At 39.1% G+C, this 26,950-nt stretch overlaps 2 protein-coding genes across 3 annotated transcripts; one reads left to right on the forward strand and one right to left on the reverse strand.

Annotated features, from left to right (window-relative positions):
- The first annotated feature begins 137 nt into the window (after positions 1–137).
- Positions 138–18,018, forward strand: LOC125237848 (probable ATP-dependent RNA helicase DDX27). 2 transcript variants are annotated; one of them, XM_048145074.1, is made up of 15 exons: positions 138–322; positions 412–498; positions 618–753; positions 1,366–1,466; positions 2,165–2,357; positions 4,351–4,499; positions 5,471–5,682; positions 6,800–6,997; positions 8,533–8,677; positions 10,708–10,890; positions 13,965–14,145; positions 15,122–15,307; positions 16,936–17,004; positions 17,040–17,110; positions 17,643–18,018. In XM_048145074.1, exons 1-15 carry the CDS (start codon positions 230–232, stop codon positions 18,003–18,005), a joined length of 2,367 nt encoding a protein of 788 aa, XP_048001031.1. In that variant the 5' UTR covers positions 138–229; the 3' UTR covers positions 18,006–18,018. The 2 variants fall into 2 exon arrangements, with proteins under 2 accessions (XP_048001031.1, XP_048001030.1); XM_048145073.1 differs by adding an exon at positions 4,915–4,962 and having other exon boundaries at positions 4,351–4,451; positions 16,936–17,110.
- On the reverse strand, positions 18,012–21,190 carry LOC125237849. The gene is made up of 2 exons (XM_048145075.1): positions 18,709–21,190; positions 18,012–18,607 (listed from the first exon to the last, which is right to left on the reverse strand). The coding sequence occupies exons 1-2, from the start codon at positions 19,668–19,670 to the stop codon at positions 18,604–18,606; spliced, it is 966 nt and encodes a 321-aa protein (XP_048001032.1). The 5' UTR covers positions 19,671–21,190; the 3' UTR covers positions 18,012–18,603.
- Between the last annotated feature and the right edge of the window lie 5,760 nt (positions 21,191–26,950).

Consider the following 26,950-nt stretch of genomic DNA (forward strand, 5'->3'; position numbering starts at 1 on the left):
TCTGTTTGATAAAAAGTCAACTGTAATCATAAAAATGTGAAGAATCAAGGAGGTAAAATGGTAAAATCAACTATTTTTGATAATTTCAGAACGAAATTTATCTGTCTTGGCTGTCACATCACATGTGAGTTTGATAGATAACCTCAAAGAATAGTGGTGTTTTGGTGTTAAATAAAATGATTTTTATATATTAACTCCTATAGTTGTGTAAAAGTGATTATAAGTTAAAATGGAAGTGGCCGGGTTTCCAGGCTTTATAAAAACTATCAATGACGGTGAAGAAGTGGAGGATTTCTCGGAGGAATCCGATGTGGAAATAGAGGTAACATGCCGTGTTATTTATTTATTTTTCTTTAATTTTATACATGTTATATAGCTCGAAATGGCTGACTATTCTTCTTTCGTTTCTAGTATCAACCTTCTAAGCAAAAAGTAAAGAAGAAAGCCGATTTCAATCCGAAGTTTCAATTTGTTTCTTCTGTAGAGGAATATAACAAGGTATGGTATCATTACTTACACTTTAAAGACAATAAAGCCATAAGGACTACATGAACTACATTACAATGTGAGTAAGATGTGTCTTACACAGATATCTTATATGCATTGAATGTTTGCAGAACACTTGGGACGACTTACAAAAGTATGTGCGCAGAAATGTAAAGCGTACAATTGATGAGAAGATAGAGAGGCGGCGAGCGCAGGCCAAGGTGACAGGGTCAGCAGGAGACATTGACACCGATGAGGAGGACAAAGGTTTTTATTTTGAAAGAATTTGTTGAACAATTTTTTTTAAACAACCAATTCTTTACAAAACTAGGTCACATGTAGAAGGTAGAAGTGGCAAAATTTAATAATATCAATGAAAATTATATACGTATATGGTAATTGATATTTATAATTGTTTATGTCTGAGCATGATTAAACATCTCAAGGTGCATTATCATTTAGTAAAATCGCAAAATTATCTACTTACTCACTACTGTGTCAAATCCAGATCGCACAAAACCGTGACGAGTGGCGCATGTTGAAGGGGGTCTACACCCGAAGGGTAGAATCAGGTTAAAGAGAGAGAGAGAGAGAGAGAGAGACTGTGTCAAAATAAGCCATACTAGATCTTGGCTCTCCTCTGACACAAGATACCATCATGCTTGTTTGTCGAAAGTTGTTACAATAGCACCAAGTTTAAGAAAACAATGCAATTAAGAGTAATGTTTGACCTCCTTGATTTGTGTTGTACAGTACAACATAAAGCAAGGAGAACAAAATGTACTGTAGCCTAACAGAGGCACATCACAACTCAAAAAGCACCATTTTTTTGTGTAGTTGCATTTTAACATTTATGTGTATTATTGTGTATGTTTTCAGATAGTGATGTAGATGAACTAGAAATATCGGATGATGAACTCAAGAAGGATGAAATCAAAACCAAGGAAAAGAAACTTACTAAGAAGCAGAAATTAAAACAGGTATTTACCTTTTTCATTCATGGTAAAAAAACCATATGTACAGTCAACCAATTGGAACCCTAGGCTACTCTACAACCATGTCAAAATAACAATCACTAAAAGATTTCTTACAATCTGAATTATAACGTCACTTTGACATAGTCTTACTGTAGCCTGGGGTTCCAATTGGTTGACTGTACTGAGAAAATTTTCTAAGAATTCAAACTTCCTTTTGTCATATTTGTGTATCCATGGCTGAATACAATAATAATTCATATTTTCAAAGTGATATAATTTCATTTTTTTCTACTTTAAATCTGTGTGGATACTCATCTTAAACAAAGTTACACTCTAGCCTATGATCTGTCGTTTTTGCACTATCATACTACACTATAATATGTAATTGTAAGTAGTATGTATGTATATGTATGTGTAGGTATTATATGTATTATGTAGGTATATGCTTTTTAGCTAGAATTAATTACTTTTAATTTAGTTTTTTTGCACCTCCTAATTAGTTAAAGTTATGATCGAATACCATTTTTCCACTACCCAAAGGTTGCCTGGAAGAGATCGCTCTTTAGCGATAAGGCCGCCTGTTGTTTACCTCTGTAATAAAATTTATTGTAATGTGAGTGTTCCTATGTACATTTCTGAGGTTGTGCAATAAAGTGGATTTGTATTGTATTGTATTGTATCATCTAATCTATTCTTACCAGGACCTCAAAGATGATGGTGAAGGAGCTCAAATTGAATATGACTCTGATTTCTTCGAAGAACCACCACCATATGATGAACAGGCATCTTTCTACATGATGAACCTGTCTCGACCGTTGCTGAAGGCTATTGGAACACTTAACTATGTGCATCCTACACCCATACAGGCAGCTACCATACCTGTAGCTTTACTAGGTAAGAGGTCTATCATATGATGAGCAGGCATTATATATGATTAACCTGTCTCGGCTGCTGCTAAAGGCTATTGGAACACTTATGTGCATCCTACACTCATACAGGCAGCTACCATACCTGTAGCTTTACTAGGTAAGAGGTCTATCATATGATGAGCAGGCATTCTATATGATGAACCTATCTCGGCCGTTGCTGAAGGCTATTGGAACACTTAACTATGTGCATCCTACACCCATACAGGCAGCTACCATACCTGTAGCTTTACTAGGTAAGAGGTCTATCATATGATGAGCAGGCATTCTATATGATGAACCTGTCTCGGCCGTTGCTGAAGGCTATTGGAACACTTAACTATGTGCATCCTACACCCATACAGGCAGCTACCATACCTGTAGCTTTACTAGGTAAGAGGTCTATCATATGATGATCAGGCATTCTATATGATGAACCTGTCTCGGCCGTTGCTGAAGGCTATTGGAACACTTATGTGCATCCTACACTCATACAGGCAGCTACCATACCTGTAGCTTTACTAGGTAAGAGGTCTATCATATGATGAGCAGGCATTCTATATGATGAACCTATCTCGGCCGTTGCTGAAGGCTATTGGAACACTTATGTGCATCCTACACCCATACAGGCAGCTACCATACCTGTAGCTTTACTAGGTAAGAGGTCTATCATATGATGAGCAGGCATTCTATATGATGAACCTATCTCGGCCGTTGCTGAAGGCTATTGGAACACTTAACTATGTGCATCCTACACCCATACAGGCAGCTACCATACCTGTAGCTAAAGCTACAGGTAAGAGGTCTATCATATGATGAGCAGGCATTCTATATGATGAACCTATCTCGGCCGTTGCTGAAGGCTATTGGAACACTTAACTATGTGCATCCTACACCCATACAGGCAGCTACCATACCTGTAGCTTTAAAAGGTAAGAGGTCTATCATATGATGAGCAGGCATTCTATATGATGAACCTGTCTCGGCCGTTGCTGAAGGCTATTGGAACACTTAACTATGTGCATCCTACACCCATACAGGCAGCTACCATACCTGTAGCTTTACTAGGTAAGAGGTCTATCATATGATGAGCAGGCATTCTATATGATGAACCTATCTCGGCCGTTGCTGAAGGCTATTGGAACACTTATGTGCATCCTACGCCCATACAGGCAGCTACCATACCTGTAGCTTTACTAGGTAAGAGGTCTATCATATGATGAGCAGGCATTCTATATGATGAACCTGTCTCGGCCGTTGCTGAAGGCTATTGGAACACTTAACTATGTGCATCCTACACCCATACAGGCAGCTACCATACCTGTAGCTTTACTAGGTAAGAGGTCTATCATATGATGAGCAGGCATTCTATATGATGAACCTGTCTCGGCTGCTGCTGAAGGCTATTGGAACACTTATGTGCATCCTACGCCCATACAGGCAGCTACCATACCTGTAGCTTTACTAGGTAAGAGGTCTATCATATGATGAGCAGGCATTCTATATGATGAACCTGTCTCGGCTGCTGCTGAAGGCTATTGGAACACTTAACTATGTGCATCCTACACCCATACAGGCTGCTACCATACCAGTGGCATTACTAGGTAACAATTTATTTATCTACTAAATTGTGTCTGCAGAATATGCATTTATATTACCTACTACTGAAGCAAAACTGTGTGTATGCACCTAATAAAAATGCTGAAATTATTAGTTTCAAACCTTACCATGTTAGCACATTTAAATACACATACAGTTTTAGTTAATACAGGTAATTTTATAGGTATAACATTGAAGAAGTGATTTTTTGGGAGACATCTAATCACATGACTGTAAAGTTGCAATATTACTAGATAAATCCCTCTTTTCAATATTCACCCTATGATTTCTTTTTCCCAGCAGTATGCCACGGTTAATGGAAGCCTGTGGTTCGCTTTGAACTATTATTGACATGTGTTATCAATGTTCTTCTTCTCTTTTAGGCAAAGACATCTGCGCTTGCGCAGCCACAGGCACAGGAAAAACGGCTGCGTACATGCTGCCCATATTGGAGCGTCTTCTATACAAGACAGTCGGCGGCCGGGTCACTAGAGTGCTAGTCCTTGTGCCCACCAGAGAGTTGGGAGCTCAGGTAACTAACATATAATATTATAGGTCTAACATTAATTATAGAGGACACTAAAAGGTGGACAGCACATACTGGAGCGTCTTCTGTACAAGACAGTCGGCGGCCGGGTCACTAGAGTGCTGGTACTTGTGCTTACCAGAGAGTTGGGAGCTCAGGTAACTTTATAGGTCTTAACATTCATTATAGAGGACACTAAAGGGTGGACACTTGGACAGCATACACTAAAGTGTCTTCTATATAAGACAGCCGGCGGCCGGGTCACTAGAGTGAGTAGAGTGCTAGTCTTTGTGCCCACCAGAGAGTTGGGCGCTCAGGTAACTATAACATAATATTATAGGTCTAACATTAATAATAGACGACACTAAAGGGTGGACAGCACTTACTGGAGCGTCTTCTGTACAAGACAGTCGGCGGCCGGGTCACTAGAGTGCTAGTCCTTGTGCCCACCAGAGAGTTGGGCGCTCAGGTAACTATAACATATAATATTATAGGTCTAACATTAATAATAGACGACACTAAAGGGTGGACAGCACTTACTGGAGCGTCTTCTGTACAAGACAATCGGCGGCCGGGTCACTAAAGTGCTGGTGCTTGTGCCTACCAGAGAATTGGGAGCGCAGATAACCCTCCTGGGTCCTGGTGCCCTCGTACGAGTACATAAGGTTTGAACTTTTACAGGAATAAAAGAAAGTTCTAAATTCAAAAGCACAAAAAGTTGCCAGGGATCCACGAGGCTAACTTATGATCAATACGAATAAGCGTGTCATAAGGGAAAGTGTGTCTGGGTTTCACATTTGGCCTGTTTTTCGAGAGTTCATACGTTTACAACTAAATTAGAGAACTCAACACGTTTAGTTGAATTAATCGTGTTGGGTTCTGCTCTAGATTCGAGCGAGATGACTCTTTCCAAAACTTACAAGTCTTCTATTTTTTTTTGTCTGAGCAACACCATTAAACTTTTTTCCATCTTCCAGGTACATACAGTGACCCGCCAGCTCTCGCAATTCACCACCGTGACAGTAGGCTTGTCTGTCGGAGGCCTCGACGTGAAGTACCAAGAGAGCGTGTTGCGAAGGAACCCCGACGTCGTCATAGCAACGCCGGGCCGGCTTATAGACCATATTAGGAACACACCTTCCTTCAGTTTGCACTCTATTGAAGTTTTAGTACTGGATGAGGCTGACAGGTATGTATTATAGATATATAGGAATAAGTGCCATAAAGGAACCCTGACGTTGTCATAGCAACGCCGGGACGGCTCATAGACCATTTGCTACTACTGGATGAAACTGACAGGTATGCTCATACATATACATTATTAGCAGAGATCGGATTTTTGTGCGTCATCCCATACTAAAAGTCATTAAAATGACGTAAGTCACTAAGAATGCCGCAAATCCGTCCGATCTCTGATTATTAGAGAGCGGATTTGAGGTAGCGATTTAAATATTAATGAGGATATGACTCGCGTAATTTAAAATGTAGCGGAACATAAAAGTAAAACCATTTTAGGGTGCTTTTGTGAATATTGGGCAAAAATTAATTTAAAAAATGTTTGTAAATTTTTTAAACACCTTATTTATTTTAGTTCTTCTTTTTTAATATTTCTTGTGCTCATTGCACAGTAAAAACTTCTATTTCGACTCAAATAATAGAAAAATTAAAATAATTCGCTTTGTTTACAAATACAAACTCCTTTATTTAGAATAAAATACTTTTCTTTAAATATAGTACAAGCAAAAATAACATTAATTTAATTCAGCGGTATGCGGTGTGCGTTGTAATAATAATAGATTGTAAGACCTTATAATTCCAATTAATGAAATCCGCTCTCTAAACATTATACAGGACGTATTTTGATAGCGGGTTATTGAGGGCAGCTATCAGATCCCTTGCTGCTACGCGAAAACGGTCTTAGAAGGCCTTCCCTTGATTTCAGTTGAAGGTTAACTTTACCGTTAAATTATTATACAGGTGCGAGAAAAACGTAATTTTTAACCCTTTACTGCAAAAGTCATTTATGATATTAAAGTTTAAATTTTTTTTTTTTTATTCCAATCTATCTGATTCCTATTCAGTGTCGAAAGCTTCTTTCGTTTTTCTCACATGCCATTCACATTGTCAGGAATGGAACCAACGAGCGGTTCCATTCCTACCCAGTACCCAGTATCAATAGTTTACGGATAATCTTACGACATTACACTGAAAATCCGCTCTAAGCGCTTAAAATGTAAAAAAAAAGAAACAATATTTCACGTTTCAATGTGTTGAAACTTTTGGCTACAAAACCTTCTTCCTTCCAGGATGCTGGACGAATACTTTGCTGAGCAAATGAAGGAAATCATCCGGCAATGCTCGCCAAAGCGGCAGACTATGCTGTTCTCAGCCACCATGAGTGAGGAGGTCAAGGACTTAGCTGCTGTGTCTCTGCAGAAGCCTGTCAAACTGTTCCTGGACTCTAATAAGGCTGTGGCCTTCAATCTACGTCAGGAATTCGTCAGGTAAGCAAAAAAACAAAAACCTTCATTGTAGTCCAAAGAGGATCGAGTATTAAAGAGAGTTACTGTCAAATAAAATGTGTAATCACAGTGCATAGACTGCCATCTCTCGACACAGGCTTAAAACTTTTGAACCTCAGTTTTGACAATTTGGCCCATATTCTTAGTTTGATATATTTTAAAATGTCAAATATTAATATTAGCGCCATCTAGCCGAGCGTACCCCAAGGGTATATCGCCATCTAGCTCACCGTACCTTTTTTGTATGGTTTTGGGGTACGTTTTTTTCTTTATCTGTCTATACGAAGTTATACCGGGTGGGGCCTGTAACAAAAGCAAAAAATTAAACTGTAGGCTGTACTCCTTAAACTGACCAACATTTCTTCAGCGACTTTAAAAAATAACTTGTATTTTGTTATTTATCGCCCTTGAAAGTTTTTTCTAAGAGGTAATGTACTGCGAATTCTGTTAAGTCCAAAGTGTGACTGACAACGTCAATAACAACAATAATGGCGTCCATTGAAGCTAATATTTATTTTGTATGAAAAATTAGAAAATTAAAGACTTCATAATTTTTAAAAGTCGCTGAAGAAATGTTGGTCAGTTTAAGGAGTACAGCCTACTGTTAAATTTTTTGCTTTTGTTACAGGCCCCACCCGGTATAGGTCTTTGCTGTAGTCTAAATAGGAACAGAAGTCAGTTATAAACGCTAGATGGCGCTGTCAGGTCCCGGGGATAGAAAATGACAATTCTTGGGCAATAGGCTACTTGACCCTTTTTTAAAGTCTATCTTATATTATTAATCCAATTAACCGAAAAAAATACTACCATATTTTATTACGACTTAAAAACCGCAAAAAAAAAAATATAAAGTACACTTTCACTTAATCAGGCAAAAACAACATTAGCCATGTTAATCTATAGGTTGTCTGTGCGTGACGTAAATCGAATTGAACAAAAAAATTCTGACATTTAAGTACGAGGCATAAAGTTCATCGTGTCAGTGATTGACTCATCATGAAGTTAAGTTAGGTTCTATGAAGTCACTACATGTCTGACAGCGTTTTCGGTGGCCAAAGTAAAAAGATTTATTACACGCATGTTTAATCGAAAATACGTAGCCACCATACACTTTTAATACCCAAAATCTATAGACATTGGTTTCTTATGTCAAATACATACATACATACATACAATCACGCCTGTATCCCATAAAGGGGTAGGCAGAGCACATGAAACTCACCACCCCCTTTCTTCCCGTGGGTGTCGTAGAAGGCGACTATGGTATATGGGTTAAATTGTGATGTAGGCGAGAGGCTGGCAACCTGTCACTGCAATGAGTTTCGTTTTCTTTTAACCCCTTATTTGCCAAGAGTGGCCCTGAGGCTTTAGTAGTTTCATATGTCAAATACTACAGGAAACAATCATTTCTTGTGCCAAATTCGATAAGAGTCTAGTAGCCTATTGAACGTCGTTTAACAAATACGCTGTTGACTTCATTTTACTAACTTTTTGACTAAACGGTATTTCTATTGCAGGATCCGTGCAGGCAGAGAGGCGGATCGCGAAGCGTTGCTGTGTGCGCTGGTGTGTCGTACATTCCGCGACCGTGCGGTAGTGTTTGTGCAGACGAAGAAACAAGCTCATAGGCTACATGTTGCGCTCGGCTTGCTTGGCGTCAAGGTATGATTACATACGTACACACATACCAAAGAGGATCGAGTATTAAAGAGAGTTACTGTAGTAAAATGTGTAATCACAGTGCATAGACTGCCATCTCTTGACACAGGCTTAAAACTTTTGAACCTCAGTTTTGACAATTTGGTCCATATTCTTAGCTCAATATGTGTTAAAATGTCAAATATTAATATTAGGGCCATCTAGCTGAGCGTACCCCAAAGGTGTAATGCCATCTAGGCCACTGTAGCTTTTTCTGTATGGCACTGAGGTACGTTTTTTTTCTTAGGCTTTATCTGTCTATACGGAGTTATATATGTCTTTGACACATACATATGTCATATCACACGAATATTATACATGCATACGTGAAGTGTTGCTGTGTGCGCTGGAGTGTCGTATTTTCCGCGATCGTGCTGTCACACACATACATGTGTCATATCACTCGAATATACAATATTCCCAATATTTCCCAATATTTTGCGTAGGCACTAGTTTTACAAAAGCGACTGCCGTCTGACCTACCAACCCGAAGGGTAACTTGGGCTTATTGGGATTAGTCCGGTTTCCTCACGATGTTTTTCCTTCACTGAAAAGCGACTGGCAAATATCAAATGGCCTTTCGCACATAAACTTTCCGCGATCGTGCTGTGGTGTTTGTACAGACAAAGAAACAAGCTCATAGGCTACATGTTGCGCTTGGCTTGCTTGGCGTCAAGGTAAGATAACATTCACGCATACATACCCACGTTTAAAAGTAAATAACCTAACCACAAAATAAAAAAATTGAAAAAAACCACCGACCGTGACATAATTGACCGATTTTCATAAAACTTGTCTAAGAACACTCCCGACTAACTCAGCTTTCGGACAAAAAAAAACTAAATCTAAATCGGTTCATCCGTTAGGGAGCTACGATGCCACAGACAGACACACCCCGACAAACACCCCGTCGTTTTTGCATCGGGGGTTAAAAAATACTGTCTAGTGTCCAGTCTCATATTTACATTTTAGAATAGAATAGTACATTACGATACAAGTGCGTAAAAAAGGAAGTTCGAAACGAGTGGCGATAAATTAAAACACGACCGAAGGGAGTGTTTTAAATCGACACGAGTTACGAATTTCCTTTTTGCACGTGTATCGTACGACGTTTTTCAGTACAGATGGACCTCCGAAGTTTCGACCTGGCATATAATGAACCACTTCTCGCACTAGTGCGTAAAAAAAACACCATCTGTACACATAATTACAAGACAGAAGGGAATGAAGTGCCACGAAATGGCCTCATCTCTTGAGTACAGATGGTGATGATGATGGCTTTTTGCCCGCATTATTTAGTGCGAAGTTGTTAATATTTTGTCAGGTCGAAACTTCAGAGGGCCATCTGTAATGAAAAACGTCGTACGATACACGTGTGAAAAGGAAATTCGTAACTCGTGTCGATTTAAACACTCCTTTCGGTCGTGTTTTAATTTATCGTCACTCGTTTCACTTAGTACGATTTCCTAGCTCTAAAAAATATACTGTAAACGAAGAAATGATCTCGAAACGCTGATAAAAAAACTAGTTTTCTATATAAGATTTTGCATGCCTGCATGATTTGAAAGATTATGCTCATTTTGTTTACAGTTCTATACTCATACTCATTTATTTATAATATTGTTACATATTACACGTCACAATTGATTTAGGTACATAATTATTATATGGTATATTAAAATTAGCATTAGGATTAGGTGCAGGCAGACCAAAAAGGGGACGACCTGGACGCATTCTACCCAAAATGGTGGGAAAATGCCAACAACAGGGTCGAGTGGAGAAAGCGAGGGGAGGCCTTTGCCCAGCAGTGGGACACAAAAGAGGCTAATTAAAAAAAAATATTAAAATTAAAATTATTATATTAGTATTCGTAGTTTGAAATGTCGAAATATGCTAATACATTTTTAAATTACATTAAGGACCATTGAGCATAATATAATATTAGAATAAAAAATATATGTTTATTACATCCTTAAAATTAATTTTCCTTTCAGGTAGCCGAACTTCACGGAGCTCTCAACCAGCCTCAACGTCTCGACTCCCTGAAACGGTTCAAAGACGAACTAGTCGACGTATTAGTGGCTACCGACGTAGCAGCGAGAGGGTTAGATATACCTGGAGTGAAGACAGTACTCAACTTTACCCTGCCGGCGACTTTAGAACATTATATACACAGGGTAAGTTGACTAAGTACGGCGATAGGTGGCGGTGTACCGGTAGGAGCGCTTTCTACATCGCGCTATCGTTTGGTCATCGTAGAAGTTATAAGTAACTTTGATGAATTTTGTTATAAAATAAGGTTGGTAAGAAAGTAATGAGCGATCGATTGAATTCCACATAAAATTTTTGAGAGAGTTCTAGAATCTTCTATGGTCGAAAGTATATAAAGGGCGAGTCGCACAGTTTCTCGTCAGTCATTCACTAGCTGTCGCCGAGCTAATATAAGGAAGAAAATGGACGAATTAAAAGTGCATGTAAGGCATTGCTTACTATATGAATTTCAGTCTGGCCATTCAGCCGCCGAAGCAGTGCGTAATATATGTCAGCGTGTTGCTCCTGAAGTTGTGTCTGAGGCCACGGCGAAACGATGGTTCCAGCGGTTTCGTAGTGGCGACTTTTCATTATCAGATCAACCTAAGTCTGGTCGACCGGTGAAGATTGATGTAGCCAAATTAAAAACCTTAATTGAAGGAGATCCGAGGCTAACGAGTCGTACTCTTGCTACCGAGTTAGGCTGCTCTCATGTCACCATAGAAACACATTTACACAAGTTGGGAAAAATCTACAAATACAGTGTTTGGATACCGCACGAACTTGATAGACATCAACTAAACCGCCGTGCCGATATCTGCATACAACTTCTGTCTTTTCGCCGCACATTCAACTGGTTGGACCATCTTATCACTGGAGATGAAAAATGGGTCTTATATATAAATCACACACGCAAACGTCAGTGGCTAGCTCCAAACGAAAAAGGAATAGAGGCACCAAAAACAGAGCCTCACCAGAAAAAAGTTATGCTGTCCGTTTGGTGGGATATTCATGGTATTATTCACTGGGAACTCCTACCAAGTGGAATGACTGTTACCGCATCAGTATACTGTAATCAGCTTGAAAATTTAAACCAAAAAATCTGCCAGAATCGTTCACAGCATGCTAAAGTTTTTTTCTTACACGACAATGCTCGCCCACACATTGCAAAAGTGACTCGGCTAAAGCTATTGGAGCTAGGTTGGAAAGTGATACCTTATCCACCGTACTCTCCAGACTTGGCACCTACGGATTACGCATTGTTCAGATCGCTAAGCAATGCCTTGAATGAAAAAAAGTTCGATGATCAAGCCCATCTACGATAGTACATAGCTGAGTTTTTTGAATCTAAACCTAAGAACTTCTTCGCCGATGCTATTCATTCTTTACCAGAACGATGGAGACAAGTAGTAGATAACGAAGGCCGTTATATTTTTGATAAATGATTAAAATAATAAATTAAATAAAAATTACAATATTGGTTATGATCCGCTCATTACTTTCTTACCAACCCAATAATTAAGTATAAGTAGTTGTACGGACATTTGCAGCGAGAGGGTTAGACATACGAACTGACGATAGCACTGAACTTTGCGCTGCCAGCGACTTTAAATCACTATACTGAGTGTCCCACCAACGCCAAAATGGAAAAGTGGTGAAAATGTCATGATTTTCGAGATATCACGCAATGAATAAAAACCGGCCAAGAGCGTGTCGAGCCACGCTCAGTGTAGGGTTCCGTAGTTTTCCGTATTTTCTCAAAAACTACTGAACCTATCAAGTTCAAAACAATTTTCCTAGAAAGTCTTTATAAAGTTCTACTTTTGTGGTTTTTTTCATATTTTTTAAACATAGGGTTCAAAAGTTAGAGGGGGGGGACGCACTTTTTTTTCCTTTAGGAGCGATTATTTCCGAAAATATTAATATTATCAAAAAACGATCTAAGTAAACCCTTTCAAATTAAAACATGAAACTTGAAACAAAAAAAAAAAAAAAAGTAAACCCTTATTTATTTTTAAATACCTATCCAACAATATATCACTTTACATGTAGGGGGAGTACCCTAATAAAACATTTTTTTCCATTTTTTATTTTTGCACTTTGTTGGCGTGATTGATATACATATTGGTACCAAGTTTCAGCTTTCTAGTGCTAACGGTTACTGAGATTATCCGCGGACGGACGGACGGACAGACAGACATGGCGAAACTATAAGGGTTCCTAGTTGACTACGGAACCCTAAAAAGCCTAGACACACGTACCTATTCCCGTATGGCACACCCGTATTGTCTAATTAAATGTATATAATTTTTCACTTCTCATGCTCGAAAAGTGCACCTTTATGTCGAGTGTAGACGACATAACATCGCATTTTATGCTCTAGAGCATAAAGTAAAATTTTCTTCTAAGTCTAAGGTAATTGATCTCAACAGCCAAATAGTTAAAACATATTGCACAATTTTTACTAAGCAATAAAATTGTGTAGATGATAAAAGTTGTTATACTATTTTGTTTTTGCTACAATTTATTAGAATTGCGTATTTTCTGTCATTAAATTTAAAAATTAAATTGACCCGTATTGTCTAATTAAATGTATATAATTTTTCACTTCTCATGCTCGAAAAGTGCACCTTTATGTCGTGTGTAGACGACATAACATCGCATTTTATGCTCTAGAGCATAAAGTAAAATTTTCTTCTAAGACTAAGGTTATTGATCTCAACAGCCAAACAGTTAAAACATATTGCACAATTTTTACTACTAAGCAATAAAATTGTGTAGATGATAAAAGTTGTTATACTATTTTGTTTTTGCTACAATTTATTAGAATTCCGTATTTTCTGTCATTAAATTTAAAAAATAAATTTAAATTAAAAAGTAAATCACAAATTATTGACTCGGCAGAAAACCAAGCGTCTGAAACTCTGATCACATGCTGAAAATTAAAAAGTTAGCTGGCGGGAATTAGTTAAATGTATTATTTTCTTTCTCTTTACGACAATTTCGTGGTGTAATATTTGACAAATTGATAATTATTTTCCTCGCAATCGAAGTGAAAAGCAGAGTGTATAACACGAACATAAATGTGAATTTTTACCCTCGTCTACTGTTTTGGTCTTCGCTTCGCTCGGCCTGCTCGGGTAAAAATGAGCCACTTTATGCCCTTGTTGTACAATCTACTATTATGTCACACAAACTAAATGCTTTTAAATGTGCACAGGTGGGTCGCACAGCTCGCGCGGGCCGCGCCGGAGTCTCCGTGTCCCTGGCGGGCGAGGCGGAGCGCCAGCTCGTCAAGCTCATAGTGAAGCGGGCTAAACGCCCCGTCAAGTCGCGCCAAGTACCGCCGGAAATCGTCGCCAAGTATCGGGAGAGGTTGACGAGGCTGGAGCCTGAAATCGGTAAGTGTACAAAGTCATAGTACTCCGCGTTATACGGCGATGGAAATTACGGCCGAAAATCGTCGCCAAGTAAAAAGATCGACGCGGTCAGAGACAGAAATCGGTGAGTACTCGACTACTCGTGTAGACAAGTTAACTATGCACTAAACTAAACAAACCAGTGGAGTCTCCGTATTTCTAATTGGCGAGGCGGAACCAACTCGTCAAGCTCATAGTGAAGCGAGCTAATCGACCCGTCAAGTCGCGCCAAGTACCGCCGGAAATCGTCGCCAAGTATCGGGAGAGGTTGACGAGGCTGGAGCCAGAGATCGGTAAGTGCTTCTGTAGATAAGTTAATAGCTATTTAAAGAACTAGTTGAGTATCTGCGTCTCTAGCAGGCGAGGCGGGCTCATAGTGAAACGGGCTAAACGCCCTGTCAAGTCGCGCCAAGTACCGCCGGAAATCGTCGCCAAGTATACAGAGAGGTTGACTAGGCTGGAGCCTGAAATCGGTAAGTATACAAATTAATAGTACAACGCGCTAACCGGCCTATCAAGTGACGCCAAGTGCCACCGAAAATAGTCGCCAAGTATAGAGATCGAAGTAGGGGGGAAGTAGGTTGACGCGTCGGCAAGTCTACAATTTCACAGTAATACTTATAGAAGCTTTTAATTTGTTTTTATTTATTTATTTATTTTAACTTTATTGCAGAGATTAATAATTCACACAACAAGTACAAATGGCGGACTTAACGCCTTATTATCTACCAGTCAACCATTGGGCAAAACAGAGATATTTAGTTGTGTTAGGTTTTTATAGTTAAGGGTTTTATACAACTGACAATTTGAACTGCTAACGCAGAAAATTATGGGTATTTGACTAATAAGTGGACGCTGTTCCACACTTTAATTTCATGAAATGGTATTGGTTTAGTTTAGACTCCAAAATAACCACAATCGTAAAGTATACCTAACTGACTGACATTTTCTTTTTCAGCCGCCATCTTAGACGAAGAATACGCCGAGCGCCAACTCAACAAGATGGAGAAACAGACAGCCAAGCTCGAGGGGTCCTTGAAGAAGGAGAAGCTGGAGCCGACACGTCAGCACGAGTGGTTCCAGACACCCAAGGAAAAGAGAGAAGAGAAAGAACGACTTGCACTTACAGCTCACGTTGGGAAAGGTAATCTAAATTAATTAATACACTATATTTGTCGCGACACTCGTGACATCTAGTGTTGAGTAGCGGTACTGATAAATCCACTGATGAGGAGGCACACTGACATTTTATCCCGTCAGGCGGCGTCTGTGCAAGTGTCTAGGCATGTCACTGTCATTCATACGCGAGAGAGAGAAAACAAATATCATCTTCTCGCTCTCACGTATGAAATACTTTATCTGCGCAATGGAGTAAATAGCGTGGCGCCATCTGTCATAACCTTTGAGTGCCTCCTCATTGACGCTAGATGTCGCCTATGTAAAACAAGATAAGACTGTCATGCTTGAGGTGCCCTTGAAGAAAGATAAAGAACAACTGGCATTCACGATCCATGCTGGGAAAGGTAGCCTACAGACTAATACACTGTAGTAATATAGCGTCACTACTTTTAAAAAATCTCGTATCTCACGCTGTTCCTCAAAGTTAAAACGCAGTAAGTCTATATGCATTCCATACATACTTACTACAATTTTCTTTTCATTGACAGACGAAGATACAAGTTTTTTTAAAAGTAGTGACGATAGGTACTTTATTTGTTGCGGTACTAGTGACATCTTGTGTCGAGTAGCGGTACTGATAAGTTCGATGATTGACGCTAGATGTCGCCTACTTAAACTAAGTTTGAGAAGACTGTCATGAATAATATGGTGAAGTAGACAGCCAAGTTTGAGGGGTCCTTAAAGAAGAAGCAGGAGCCGACGCGTCAGCACGAGTAGTTCCAGACACTTAAAGAGAAGAGATAGGAGAAAGAACTTGCGCTTACAAACCATAGATTAATACATTTTAATAACACACTTCGTTTGTCGCGACACTGGCGACATCTATTGTCGAGTAGCAGTACTGATGAGTTCGCAAATTGAAATAAATTTGAGAAGACTGCCATGCTTGAGGTGGCTTTCTTAGCAGCATCCATCCACCATCCATGGTAGCAAATGTGATTCCAGACCCAAATTTCTATCGATATCACAACTCTTTTCAGCTTCGGAAGTTAAAATAAAAAAAAGTTCGACCAGTCTGGCTCAGTCGGCAGTGAGTATTTGTTTCTGAGTCATGAATGTTTTCTATGTATATAAGTATGTATTTATCTAATTTAAATATGTATATCGTCGCTTAGCCACCCATAGTACACAATAAACACACACAATAAAGCACAATAAAGTATATATTATTATTATTATTATTATTATAGTACAAGCTTTGCTTAGTTTGGGGCTAAGTTGATCTGTGTAAGGTGTCCCCAATTTTTATTTTATTTCTTTATTTAAATTTCTATCAATATCACAACTTTTTTCAGCTTCGGAAGTTAAAAAAGTGTTATGAAATAGTACATTACGATACAAGTGCGTAAAAAAGGAAGTTCGAAACGAGTGGCGATAAATTAAAACACTACCGAAGGGAGTGTTTTAAATCGACACGAGTTTCGAATTTCCTTTTCGCACGTGTATCGTACGACGTTTTTCAGTACAGATGGCCCTCCAAAGTTTCGACCTGGCATATAATGAACCACTTCTCGCACTAGTGCGTAAAAAAAACACCATCTGTACTGAAAAGACTATTTTTTATTTGAAAATTAAATAAATGCTCTGTCACAGACAAACAAAAGCCCAAAGCGAAGAAACGCAAACGTGACTCCGACGATGACGACTCCGATTACGAATCTGGCCGCAAGCGGGGAGGAGGGACGCGGGGAAGGGGAAGGACAAAGACAAGGGGAGGCCGAGGCCCAAGGACACCGCCGAGGAGCGCGTGCAGAGGGAGATGGAGAAGGTAATATTATTACATTACAACTACCTAAACCATAGCACACCTCGGACACTGACTATCAAACATATGAAAGAGGCGCGTTCCTAGCACACAGTCTAAGTTCGTGTAGGTGAACGCGTACTATGCTTGTATGAGTGAAATATGACAGGTCGACTGTTTGCGCTTTTGACAGGAGGTAACCGAGAGGGGGTGGGCGTCACTTTCAGCAAGGAGCGGGAGTGGCCATACTGTACGATAGTACTCTTTATTATAACTGTGACCATAGAGTCACTTATAGAATTGAAACACTTTTTGTCAGGCTTTTCATTTCTGAACTAAGGGCCAGTTGCATCAACCACTTTTGACAGACACATCATCGTCACGCAGCAGACGTCTATTGAACTTCCCATACAATAAAATTTAACGAACGCTTCAACGGTGACAGACGGTTTGATGCAACCGGCCCTAACTACAAAATGGGTATCAAGATTCCCGGTTTGTAGCCGTTTACGAAATTTTGGCTACCAAACGGTACAATTTATGACTTGATCACCAGGTGGCGCTCCTCCAGTCTCGCATGGCCAAACGCAAGAAGAAGCAGAACCGCATCCGCACAGTGGAAGACAACGAGGAACGTCCGCGCGTCCACAAACAGAAAACCAAACGCAAGCAATCCAACTTCGCCAGCGACCTCACTGACACCTCTACAGCCGCCACCAAACGCTTGCGCTACGACGCTAACAGGGCACAGAAGGGCAAGCCTGTAGGACCTAAAGGTAAAGGCAAACCTGTGGGCAAAGGCCCAGGTAAAGGCAAGCCTATGGGTAAAGGTCCTAGAGGTGGTAAGGGTAACCCGCAGAAGGGAAAAGCGTTTGGTAAACCTCAGGCACCGAAGCAGGGTGGACGTAGGAAAAAATAAATTGTGTTTTTGAGATTGTGGTTTTATTTTATAATTTTACTATCTAAATTATGTTAACCTGTCAACCATTCTTAGTCTAATGATGTCATTATAGGTAAACTTCTCACGTGATTTTTAAATTGCTTCGACATAAAATTAATCAAACATTTCAATACTCTGCTATGTAGTCACTACTGCAAGCAATTCAGAGGTGTGTAACCTCGTAGCTACTGGAAGCATGTGAGTTTATATATAGGTATATTAATTATAGGTAAACTTCTTAATGCTAATGGCCTATCTTTACAAGGTAAAAACCCAATGTTACACGCTCTTTCGTTGTTTCTAACTCATCAGTTCTTAACACATTCTCCACTCAAAGAACGTCGGTATGCAGAAGGGACAAAGATCTTCCTTGAGCCAATATTTTTCATCATCATCATCATCATGATCTAATTACTATCGGGACTTAATCTCGTATCACTACATATTAAACTGACCTCCAACGTTTCAGGGACGGCGTTGTCCCCGTGGTCTCGAAGAAGACTGGCTTGCCAACGCCGTCCTTGAAACATTGGAGGTCAGTTTAATACGTAGTGATTAAGCCCCGGTTCCAAAGTGATTATGTGTATATTGATTTAGACTAACACGATTTGCACTCATAATTTTAGAACAAAACGGGACTTAATCGCGTAAACACTTACCTAATATAAATGTAAGTGATTATGTGTAATCATCGCGGAAGTTTATACCAGTATCATCATCATCATCGTCTACATTTTCGTCGCGTGTTAAAGTAATTTTAACATCTGTAATCACACTGCATCGAACAGAATTAGGCTTCAAGTACCTCGGACTTATTTTATCCAGAAACAAATCGTCAGTAAAAATGTTCCCATGTTTATCAAATTTCCAATCTCTTAACCCTTTGATGGTTCGTTCATATGCACCTACTGGTGTCATCTCTTTTGTAGTGGAGTTGATATGGTACATACGTCGAGAGGTAACTTCGTCAGAGAGTAGGTACACATCTCCGTTTGCACCTAAAGTAGGAATCCTGTATTCAATATCACTTTCAGTAGAGGTATTCAAAATGGCGGTCAAAGCATTATTTTCTATTCTGTACATTTCTGAACGAGTTTGCACATAAATAACACCGGTCTTGTCACACATAAAGTCCAATATATGAAGGTTTTCGAAGCCCGGGATATCTTCAACAGATCCGTTTTTTAAATAAAATATCGGATACTTTCCGTTGACGCCGTAAACTGTTCCATTGCAGACATATATTAATGTTGGTTGACGATTATCGTTGAAAACAATATCTGGCTCTGATATTGTATTTGTCTTCGGATCGTATTTATTAATTAGTGGATCTTTATGTCTAGCAAAAACGTTATAAAAGTAAACCTCACTAGTGTGCGGGTCGACTGTTAACAATATTTGTCTGTACTCTGGATTGGAGATTCTTTTTTTGAAAATAATCGTGTGGTTATCCAATTCCATGGCGTTGAAATGATCACGAGTATAGTAATACATGATGTTGTAATTGTGGTCTATGACGGCGAAGTAAAGTAAGACGTCGTGGTCGAAAGGAGATTCGGAGTAACATTGGTCGTTCAAGCAAATGGTGCAGTTTGTGGCGACGGCCGCGCCGAGCACTGCACATAGCCATAGTATTCGCAGCATTGTTACTCTATTAAAATGCGTAGCGTTTTTTCAACGAGTTTCTGTTTCTTACTATATTCAATGTTACACTTAGTCAAGCTTACAATAGTCACTTCAATTTATATGACCGCATTTCATCTGAACCTAGTCTTAGTCAAGTTTCTCACGAAAAAACGACTTGGTGGAGAAGCTGGGATATCCACAAACCTTTTTTTTTTTATACGCCAAGTGTTTATCGATAGTTCTCTCGGAGCTATAATTATTTACGCTTACTGTTAAAAATGTATTTCAGCCGCTTTTCACTGATATTGTTATAGAATTATTTATTGCACGAAGACGACATCGCGTTGTGCCCGTTAGGATAGGATAACCTAAACACATCGGTACACAGGGCACAGTAAAAACAATGACAGTAATCTGTCTAGGATAAAACCCGTATTGAAAAGCAAATCTACCGGGATGACATATCCAAGACCGCCCACATCCAACGCAATTAGTTTTTATCTCCTTATCGTCCCATAAAAAAAAAATTGTCGAGTTGCGTTTTTCAAATTGGTATTTCACGGCAGGCGTGGGTCTAGCCACAGTATAATAAAGAGTCCTATCGTACTGGTCTAGTAAAGACAATCGGTAATAGCAAAAGGCAATTGTTATGTTGGGTAGTGTCCGTTATTCGAAGATGGCCTACTGTATAAAATCTCTCTACCAAGAGGATATTACTCAATTGAATAATCGACGTTGAAGACGTGCAAACAGAACAACAATTGCATAAATTGATTGAACAATTGTGTAGCAGATAAACATTATTCGCTACGTGCACGACCGATGCCCTCATTTTGTCGGCTTTTCCATATTAAATTGTATGGTGTTAATTAACACATTGGACACCGCGTACCCGACACTCGGGCACTCGTAAACTTTACTCAGATGCCGGCATACCCGGTAGTCGGGCAAGAGCTATAAACCTTCACGCGACGCCAAAGTACCCGACAGTCGGGCAAGCTTTGCATCTTCGCTACCTCAGGGCTGCCACTGCCTGTCTTCTGATTATTATGTACTTATGTGGTGGTACAGTTGATTATTATATGATGATTTAGCTTTATAGATAGGGAAATTCTTGTAAACATTATAATAAAAAGACCAATTTTAGTGAGTTATGTCGTACCTATGTGCAATATTAATAAATGTTGATGATTTGGCTTTCTGTGTTTTTATTCATTTCCTACTGCCCACTGGATGCATTATGATAATTGATAAAACGCGAAACCTAAACACGTGAGACAGCAGATTTAATTTTATGCACGTATACGAAAGTTACTTGGCACAGCCCTGAGCGTCCGCCGCTTGCCCGACTAGCGAGTACTGTCGGTTTCTGGGGTATTGTTTGAAATTTTGCCTGGTAACGAAAGTGTTAACAACGGCCGCCGCTAGCATTGATTTGATGCCCATAAGGTGACGTGACGTGTATAGTTTGACCAACAAGAGTAGGCATTGAAAAGGGGCAACATCGTAGTGTCGTCCCGTTTCCTCACACATATTGATTTGAAAGAGATAACACTACATGTTGCCACTTTTTTTTTTACAGTATGAATAGGTAGACGTAATTTAATTTCTACTCTTTGATCAGACTGTATTTGTGAGAATGAGCGCCATTCTGTCACGCACGTTTCCAATAGCAAAGAGGATCGAGTATTATAGAGAGTTACTGTCAAAGTAAAGTGTGTAATGACAGTTACACAGCTTAAAACTTGTAACCCTTCGTCTGTGTTTGATAAGGATCCTAACATATGGCGTTGGACTTTTTTGTATGTCAAAGTTAATTATATGATGACAATTTTTTGACAGAAACAGACGACGGGTTAAACATCAATTTTGACAATGGACCATATTCTTAGCTTTATATGTGTTAAAATGTAATTTATTAATATTAACGCCATCTAGCCGAGCGTCCCCCAAAGGTGTAACGCCATCTAGGCCACCGTACCTTTTTCAATATGGTTCTGAGGTACGTTTTTTTCTTAGACTGTAGTTGTCTATACGGAGTTACATATGTCTTTTACTGTTTGCCAATAGGAAGGGTTTCAAATGAAACATTATCTCACGGCAACCATTTATTTACCAGTCGCCCAAAGTCTTTACACTACAATAACCTACATACAAGAACGCAGCGGCCCACGATTTACATGCCCTGCGACTCTGCCTCGCTTCTTACAATCAAAAGATTATAAAATAAACAAATAGACTTTACAGCCTAAATTACAATTTGAAAAGCTATGCTTTTTGGGTCATGGCGAAGAATACTCTATATTTATTGGTCTACTTTTGAAACATGTGACACGCATATAAATGTATATAAGTTCAAGAGAATGTTCAGTTATTTCCAAATATTGTACTACTTATTTAAAAGATTGTTTTACTATTCCTCTTGAAAACAAGGTAATTAGTCTGTCCGAAAAATGTTTACTAATTGTTCCAATACATACCAAAATTACTCAAGTACTCAAAATATGATTTTTCCGAAATTTATTTTGTTTTGTCCTAATATATAATGCTGTTGCTATTTTGGGTGGACTTCAGCAATTTCAATAAGTATTTTTACAAATATCAGTGGCAGAACGTTCATAGAAGTAGCTTTACATGTTATTTTACACACAAACCAATTTAGAAAGTTTTGAAAAATCATGCAAGCTCCGCCAGTGTTAAAGATTAATTACAATTCTTTGTAATATATTCAATACCAGACGATTTCGTTTACAAATAGACCAAAACTGCTATAGATTAACTTTGCGTGTTTTAAATAGCTATTGAATAATTTAATACAGAAAAAGACCAATTCTCACAGCAACCGATCAGTTTCCAATCCGTCGCATGTTTACAAAAATATCTGACATCTCATCACGGCGTCTTGTACTTTGCATACACGATATACTATAATATAATAAAATATGTTATAACATAATCTTTCCAAATTATCCCTATCAACTATTTATATATCAAGGCCTATATTAAAGTAATGAAATTAATATTTAAACAAAATATTCATACACTACCGTCTTTGATTGGCCAAGAACCAGTGTAGGCACATGTTTGTCTAAAACCTACGGTTATATTTACATTTCTTAAAAGAACAAACCATTATACTAACATTATTCCATTAAAATGTATCGATCAACCGTTTTTGATTGAAATTAAATCTATTTCTTCTTAAAAAAACCCATGTAGAGGGTTTTATATAGTTTTTAACCACATTTTAGAAATGAGATCCAAATAGTAGTGAAATGTTGACGTTGACGCTGGTCACTTTCTAATTTATACAAAATTACTACGTACCTAGCTAACGTCACAACCGCTTACGCTTCGTAAGCGGGCCATTTTTGTCAAAGTTGTCCACCCCATTTTTTAAATAATAGATGGATCAGGCGTTACTTTGCGGAAATCTATGTTAATCGTAAACTAGAACGTTCCTTTGCTAATCCGCGAATTGATAACGTGCAAGTCAATCAGTGCTAACCCGTTATACTTACTCGCGTATTTTTTTACATGCAATTAATTTTCCCACCCTCCCACCGCAAAAATAAAAATAAATACGCATATATACGGGTTAGCACTGATTGATTTGCACGTTATCAATTCGCGGATTAGCAAAGGAATGTTCTAGTTTACGATTCACTTTACTTTTTTTATTTAACATAGGTATTTTTATGCGATTCATACTCAGAATCGCGAGATCTTTCGATCCAGATAGGAGAATAGAAATGTCCCAAGATTTCCATACATTTTTCATTCCGTTACCGCCAACGCTGGGTATTATAACCTAGCACATGTTGAGACCAGAATCATTTTACCAAGCACGAAAAAAAAAATGTACTTAGGTCTTATTTTATGCTTAGCTTAAGCACAGAATATATAATAGTACAAGTACAGAAGGCCCACTGTTTTGATGTTCCCGAAATGCCGCCTTTTTAAATACCTACAAAATTCTTACAAAGAAACGAGCCGCACGTGCGCGGCGCGCTGGTGATAGGGTTACCAATGGATCCAAACGAATTATACTCACATAAAATGTTATACTATTATATTCAAGTCTTGGGTACTTTGTAGGTATATATGCTGTATTTATATATTTTTGTTCAAGTTCCAACATCATAAGCCTTATTGAACTTTTCCGTGGGGCTTAATCGATAGTAGATCTGTGTAAGAATGTCGTATGGTATTTATTTTATTCAATATGTCTATTTAACTAAGTATTATTAGCCATTCCACACGCGGGCATCGCTTAAAAAATCTTCGCGACATAAAGTAACAATAGAAAGTGCGAACGTGCATTCTGTGAGAACGCGCGCCACCCCTGAGTAGGCCGCGAACTCGCAGCCGCCAGGATGTACTTGTAGCGCGGCGATAGAATCGCGGAGTGAGCCGCCCCTGGCTTAAGTGAATTAACATATTACTTTTTTTTTCCCATTGCTGTTACTCTTGTTTGTGTTATGGTAATAAACGTATTTTTATTTTTTTATTTTTTTTATTTATACAAAATTTATGAAATAATGATAACGGAATGGGAAAATCCTTGGGACGCTTTTTTTCTCCTATTAGGATTGAAAGAGCTCGCGTTCTAAGTGGAAATCACATAAAAATTTCCAAATCCAAAAAAAGTGGGGTCCTTAAAAAAACTTTGAAAAAAATGGCCTAAGTGTATCGTAGCTAGCTCTCCCTATCGCTCTCCTGTAGGGCGCGACAGAGCCAGACTGCGTTCCGATCGCCACGTAGCGCCAACGATTGTCACTTCTGCTCGGCCGGCAGGACGAAGCTATATTTTAGAAGTGGAGCTATCTAAGTGGGTTTATATCTTGAATAATTTATTTCGCAAGTTATTATTTAATTATGCTAATCTTCTTGAAATGATAACATTCAACTATCAATTGAGTCTAGTTATTGCTTTATATAGGATAATGCCTGTTTTTGTACAGTTTTGGTGTTATGTATATTACCGCTATTATCTATGAGAAAATTATATTTTAGGTTATAGCCAAAGGAAGGGTTGGATCGATAAATTTAAAGTATGTATTAGCCTCAAACGATCTTTTCAATTGCTTAATTTTGGCATGATTCCATTTCATTCAGTAGTAATTTTTAGGGTAAAGTATCCAACTATTGACTGTGACTATGTGTCGCCAATGGAATTATTGGCAGAGTAAAATCTAGTCGTGCGAGCGAGATGCGTAGAAAATAAGTTATGCTAGCGAATAGGTCAGTGTCAAATTCCTGGTAAGGCTACAGATATGTTATATTTGTTAATAGTGCGCATGTTTCATCTGTATCGCATATTAGAGCTTTATGCACTATTCTTTCCAATTGAATATATGCGTCATGAAATATAATAAAATGTCAAAACATATATTATTATTTTCAATGTCAATAGTACAAACACAATATTTCTTATAAATTGTGTAACACTTTCAAGGTATTTATAACACAAGTCAAGAAGTGTCACAAGGCAATTGATGTTTCAAACGTTTGCGCCCGGAGGACAGACAATTGTATTACAGGGGCCCATTTCTAGAACGATATTTGAGTAAGGTCCACTTGCACCAACGAAAATGGAGGGTTAACCCACCATTTTATATGGAACTAGCTTCTTTCTGCCCGTGGCTTCACTCGCGTTAAATCCAAAAATTCTGCAAGCTCCATACCTAACCCCCCCCCCCCCCCCCCCCTTAGGGAAGTGGGGTGTTAGAAAGAGACATAAAGTAGCCTATGTCAATCTCCATCCCTTCAACTATCTCCACTTAAAAAATCACGTCAATTCGTCGCTCCGTTTTGCCGTGAAAGACGGACAAACAAACAGACACACACACTCTTTCCCATTTATAATATTAGTATGGATTTGACAGTTGACAGCCCACTAACCTGAGTTAAGTGGTTGATGCAAGTGGGCCTTATATAGTCCACGAATTGTCAAATCGTATCGGTTGCCATGGCAACACACTAATATTATTAGACTAATATCTTTCGAGAAATAGGCCCCAGGTGAAAATAATACCCTCAACATTCAAAGGGCCCCCACAGACGGGAGACGCAACTGTTTTGTCTCCGTCGCTCGGTCTATGGGCTAGTATGAAGGTGCGTACACGTTGCGACGCAACTTTTTTGTCGCAGGGTTCGACGATAGGCCTGCGACGCAACTGTCTCCTTCCCTATTGGTTTCAATGCAAGTGCGCACACGGCGACAAAACAGTCGCCGGTCGGTTGTCATTTTGACAGTTATCACTGGCCTGGCCTGGGCGAACGTATGTTATTAGTCGAAATAAATATAATTTTAAATGCAGATTGTTGAATACGACATTGATATCTGTCGTTTAATTGAAGAAGTAGAGGAAAGACCGATTTTATATGACAAGAATTTAAAAGAATATTCCGACAATATTGAGAAAAAACGATGCCGGGTTGTAAAATTCTAACCAGTTCATCAAAACTTTTAAACACTCATTCTGAAGTACCAAAAAACTATTTTGGATAGGCTCTCAATTTCATGAAAAAAGAAAAAGTTGCGTCCGTAGTATCCAAAGATTATAGAACTAGTCTATGGTAATATCTTCTTTTTAGTCTGTGGTTGCGTCACTGTCGTTCCCGTGTGCGCACCTTGGAAACTATCGCAAGGGGTGACGACAGAGACAAAAAAGTCGCCGAGCAACTGTTGCCTCCGTGTGCGCTGGCCCAAAATGCCATAACCTAGATCGTTACGAGAGAAGTTATCTCTGTGTTGCTGATGAAATCTGCTCCGACTAAGAAAATACGTTTAAATATGCCGCCTGTATTTACTGACGAACTGTAACTGTGTCAGATAGATTTTTGTTTTGAGGTTATCTGTCCACGTAGCGTTGGCTACTGGAAGTCGGCGAGAGACTGGCGCCAGGTGGCGTGGAACGGGATGCGGAGCAGCTTTAGCTTGGTGTTGGGCAGCTGAGCGGAGAGCAGCCTCTGCAGCGTCGGCAGCGGGAGGATTTCCACCTGTACAACAAAGAATATAATATAAATCATTAATTTAACGCCACAACAACATAGTACGCACAAAAGGCATGCAAACAAGATTAACAATGGACGCTGAATAGAACCAAATACCTCTGCCACACTATGCCCCTCGCGCTGCTCCTCGTGCTGCCGCCATGTTGCCCTCTCCGGCCACACACTGCCCTACTCGCGCGATTAATCGCACTAGGTTGTTGCCGGCTCTTTGACTTGCGCCAAAAAACCGACAAAATAGGGAGCAGAGGGCATGATGAATAACGCGGCCGCACTATGCC

Source organism: Leguminivora glycinivorella, chromosome 22 (genome assembly GCF_023078275.1).
Source record: "Leguminivora glycinivorella isolate SPB_JAAS2020 chromosome 22, LegGlyc_1.1, whole genome shotgun sequence".
Lineage (NCBI taxonomy): Eukaryota > Metazoa > Arthropoda > Insecta > Lepidoptera > Tortricidae > Leguminivora > Leguminivora glycinivorella.

Bases quoted from the DNA above. Each gene is read 5' to 3' on its own strand.
- LOC125237848 (XM_048145074.1), top strand. From the start codon at position 230: ATGGAAGTGGCCGGGTTTCCAGGCTTTATAAAAACTATCAATGACGGT. The intron at 499-617 runs GTATGGTATCAT...GAATGTTTGCAG, and splicing joins CTGTAGAGGAATATAACAAG to AACACTTGGGACGACTTACA. The intron at 2,358-4,350 runs GTAAGAGGTCTA...CTTCTCTTTTAG, and splicing joins CATACCTGTAGCTTTACTAG to GCAAAGACATCTGCGCTTGC.
- LOC125237849 (XM_048145075.1), bottom strand. From the start codon at position 19,670: ATGCTGCGAATACTATGGCTATGTGCAGTGCTCGGCGCGGCCGTCGCC.